We start from the raw sequence: 4900 nt of genomic DNA, 5'->3' as shown, positions 1-4900 counted from the left end.
CTGACATAATAAATAAACATACAGTGAAAGTACAGTGAGGGTTCTATAGACGCTCACACACGCTCCTCTCAAACATACATGCACACTCAAAATACAAATAAACGTGCACACACACATAAACAGTCTTTCTGCTGCACACACTACACATATGCAAGTGATGTACAAGACACACAGCACACACACACACACCACATCATACACAGCACACACACACACCACATCATGCACAGCACACACACACACCACATCATGCACAGCATACACACACCACATCATGCACAGCACACACACACCACATCATGCACAGCACACACACACACACACCACATCATGCACAGCATGGTGCACACACTCATGTTCCCTAATTGTCCCACTAACATAAAACTGACATCAACTCAGAGATGTTCAAATGAAAATGTTATAGTTTTTGAATAAGACAAGACTGATTATTCAATGTATTCCCGTGTTAAATAATTATCATATACTGAAAAGTAAATTCCAATATTTGCTTATCTGATTCAAATGAATGACATGAATGACTGACGAAAATGAGTAGTTTATGGAACCTCCGTAAATACACCCACTTTTGTCAAAACCACCAGTATTATGAAAACCACGGTGAATCCCCGTGTTAACCCGTCAAATTGGTAGGATGAACTGAAAAGGGTATTCTTAAAATTTTGAATATGAATCCAGAATGAAGTACAATTGCTGCTCTCGAGACTAAATACGTCTTTATGTAGCCTTGTTCTGCACGTTAAGACAAACTAGCATCATATAGCCTAACACGTCTGTATTTCTAGAGACTTCTCACAGAAAGCATGTGTCCTGTTTTGAATTAGTGATATTGCCCAACTAGTCGGTTCTATCGAACGTCCATCGAGCGTGAAGGGTCTGATTTGTCTCACTCGGTTGTTATAGGCTAAGAGATTTCCAGTCTAGCAACTAATTGAGCTACTGATATTAAAATAGAATTAAAATGATTGACATCCAAATTCGACAGCTCCTTTCTGGGGTTTTCGTTAATAAAATCAACATGCAGCCTCTGCATGTAGGTCAACAGAAAACTGAGAAACTTTATGAAGGCCAATTACATACATTTATTGCATATCATTTATTTTGTATGAAATGAGAAACGAGCACATATTAACATCACATATGGTTAGTGAGTGAAATAATTTTGCACAGCAAAATATATATATTTATATATAAGAGGAAAGTTGAAATAACATATTCTTAAAGATTTACTGACGAATGGTATTCCCCCATTTTGAACGTGCAGGGTGTCAATCCATGACTTTTAACAATGTCCAGACATTATCGATTATAATAATATTATTGCCTTGTAAATAATGAGTTATTTTAAGACAAAATAATCTAATCTAGCCCTGCGTGAAATGACAAATCATATAAAAATGGATTCATAACGTCTGCAATGCCATACGTATCTGCGCTTCTAAATTAGCGTTGTAGAGTCATCTTTATGTTATAAGATTGCAGGCTACAGTTTAGTGCAATTCAGTCCAAAATACCTCTGTTATTTACAGAAGAACACATTTTCAAATGCAAGGTTATTCACGATGACTTGAGTCTTAAGTTACTCCACGTTTGTTACTTTGGTTTAAAAAACAGTCACCTGTCAAACTCCTGTTTGAATTGCAAGTACATGCTGTAAGCAGCACTGCTCGCGCATGGACACAATACTGCTTATTGTATATAACTGGAGCTTCGCCAATCCATCGTGACCAACGACAGATAACAACTTTGTACACAGGACAAATGGACAGGATGTCAACCTGTAGCACATCCATGTATATTTTATGACGTACATAGGTTATTATAAAACTATTTAAATTATATACTTAAAAATCCACACAAGTTGTCAAATGCACAAGGATGGGTGGGGGGTATCTTTTAAATAAACAAACCGCTTTAAGCAACAGACAGTTTAGACCCTACGAGGGCCCAGTGGCTTCTTTCTAGAATAGTCCTTTTCAACCCGAGTCCCCGCCGACACACTTCCACCAGGAATGCGTTGTTGCATTCACTGTATACAGAAAGAACAGCCGTCGGTGGTGCAGATCAACACGGTTGAAACACTTGAAGGTTTGGAAGGCGGGTGGTTGAAATGTCTCTTGTCACTTTTTTGGTCGCTGTCCCAAAAAAGTGATGAGGCCATAAATGAAAAGTATGAATGCCATGCTCGGAGTTATCCGACAAAATTACTATTTCAAGCACAAAAACAACAAAATAAAACAACAACAAAATAAAACTTACATGTCCAGCATGCAAGCCAGTTCAATAACATATCTCTGTTTGAACGATAGATATAGTTTCTTACAGTCTGGTATTGCTCAACGCAGTATGGCAAGCAAAACGCATGAGATGTGGTGGGGTAAAATGGCAGGCTCGCAGTCCTCGGAGTTGGGCAGATAACAAAGGAAAATGACAAGGGACTGAAAGTGTTGTGCATGATTGCATTTTTAGACAGGTATTTGTACAGGGGATGAAAAGGGAAAAAATATGAAAAAGGCATGTTGATGAACTTCGTGGGGGTATACTCCGTGCTTGCATGCGCACAAAGTATACAGCGACGATGTGAAGTTGAATCAATAAAAAATAGTATAGATAATACTCAAAACACTGCAAGTCTAATGAACAAGGGTGAAAAAGTTTGACAAATATGCACAAAATATTGAGTATGGTAGCAACAAAAAAAGATGGCTGGTTTCAGACTGGTTTGCTCTAAAATGCACAAAATTGAGTTCCATTTTATATTGCAAGTCCCCCCTCCAAAAAAACACTAAAAATCGTTATTGACAGACTTGAGCAAACCCCTTTTTGTCAAAAGTAACAAAAATAAAAGCGAAAAAAAAATTGGCAAATTAGTTTTCTTGGTCTAGTAAGCCCCACAACAAAATGTTTCATAATGAAAACTTTTTTTAATGAGGGGTTTGACAAACTCGCTTGATATTTTGTTTTCATGGTTTATGTCGAGACTCACATGAAAAACTCCGGAGAGGAAGGGTTGTTGTCACTGCTCGACCCATTTTCTCGGAAGCCGTTGCTGATCAGCTTTTCGTATTTTTCTTTATACGCATCCCTCTCCCGGACTAGCCTGGTGATCTCCTGCTTGAGGTGGTCGACCTGCTGGATGAGTTGCGTCTTCTCTCCCTCCAGGACGTGTCTCTGCTGGACCCGCTTGTAGCGGCAGGACTGGGCATAGCCTCTGTTCTTCAGCGTCCTCCTCTTCTGTTTCAGCCTGATTACTTCTTCCTTGCTGACCCCCCGTAGCTGCCGGTTGAGCTCCCGCACCGACATGCTCACGAGCTGATCGTCTGAAAACCGGTCATCCAAATGCATGTGTGGGTGATTTCCCCCCGAGTTGCCGTTGGACTGCACCCCGGGAGCTTGGTGGTGACCGGCGCCGTGGTGGTGATGGTGGTGGTGATGGGGACCCACGTTCTGGGCGGCTGCGGCAGCGATAACTGCAGACACCACCGCCGCGGCGGAGCCCATCTCCTCCCCGGCCATGGTGCCTCCTGCTCCGGCTCCGCCGGTAAACTGCTGCCCTCTAGCATAGCCATCGAATGACTGGAGCTGGTGACTGCTGTTGATCAGCGCCTCGACCGCGTCTTCGGGGCTAAAGCCCAGCGCCTCTGGATTCAACTGCTGTTGATAACCGGACATCCAGTAGAAATCCTCCAAGTGTGCCTTCTGTTCGCTCCCCGAGCCCGGACTGGGCGCCGAGAAGCTTGGAGAAGGGGGCACCGAGCTGCAAGGCGTGCTCATCGGGGTGGAAGACAAGGATCCCCCGGCGATCAGGCGGCTGCACTGGCTGATGCTGCGATCAGGCTCCACCGGCTCCTTTTTCACTTCAAACTTCATCAGATCGAAGTCATTAACATATTCCATGGCCAGGGGACTGGTGGGCAGGTCGGAGTTGCTCATTGCCAGCTCTGATGCCATCCTCGTGCTGCTGACAGTCCTCCAAACGGGATGAGGAGCGGCTGTCAAACTGGGCTGGTTAGGAACAACGTGAGCCAGTTTGAATTTTGAAGCGTATTTGTCTTAAAATGGAAAAAAAAATAAAGACTTTCAATGTCCTTTTTGCAGCGACGGGTTCCCAACTGCGAACGAGTAGTTTTCCTTTGCAGAGTCTATTGCACAGACGCACCACAGCCCTGCGCGCAAGTAACGGAATCCTCTTTCAGCATGAGAAATTCGGCGGCTTAGTATTTGAAACATTTAACACTTTACGGATTCTTCATTGATACATTGCGTAAACCGGAGAGGGTGTAAAGTCGAAGGAAAGGGGCTAAATGGAGCCTCGTGCGTGAAATGCCTGAGACTTGTAGGAGATTTTTTAGAAGGATCACAAAGCAGATGAGTTTAAAAGCAATGCAGAGTTTTATAGCCAGCCTGACGTCAGGTTGGAAATGGGAAATCGACTCGGACGAAGAGCCAATGGGCTCGCACAATCTGAGGGCTAATTAACATATTAGTGCAGAAACAAAACTTTTCTCAACTGTCAAACGCTACCAGCTGACTGTCAGCCAGAGCTCAATACATTAACTCTTTCGCGTCTATATTATATCGTCTCTCAGAACCATATATTGTCAAAGCTAAAATGGGACTAAATTCACACGGCAGGATTTCAATGCTCAACGTTCACAAACACGATTGCATTCAATGTTTCTACAGTTTGTATTCCGTTGATTGTAATATTTATATAATTCAATAAACGTGTTAATTCAATAAAGTTAAATAGGCTATTTAGAGGAAAAAGACACAAAGTTGATGTTTATGTGAATTACTTGCACTTATTTTAAAAATTGAGTTTTAAGTTGTTGAAACCTTTTTAAATGTTTTAATCATTATTGTAGAAACTGAATGTGCA

At 42.1% G+C, this 4900-nt stretch overlaps 1 protein-coding gene across 1 annotated transcript; it reads right to left on the bottom strand.

The window, feature by feature from the left end:
- Positions 1-1090: 1090 nt before the first annotated feature.
- mafa (MAF bZIP transcription factor a) lies at positions 1091-4447 on the bottom strand. The gene has a single exon (XM_062471665.1). The coding sequence runs from the start codon at positions 3967-3969 to the stop codon at positions 3001-3003; it is 969 nt and encodes a 322-aa protein (XP_062327649.1). The 5' UTR covers positions 3970-4447; the 3' UTR covers positions 1091-3000.
- Between the last annotated feature and the right edge of the window lie 453 nt (positions 4448-4900).

Source organism: Osmerus eperlanus, chromosome 10, assembly GCF_963692335.1.
Source record: "Osmerus eperlanus chromosome 10, fOsmEpe2.1, whole genome shotgun sequence".
Taxonomy (NCBI): Eukaryota; Metazoa; Chordata; class Actinopteri; order Osmeriformes; family Osmeridae; genus Osmerus; species Osmerus eperlanus.
Note: the sequence above shows the minus strand (reverse complement) of the source record. Positions and strands in the feature narration are given on the sequence as shown.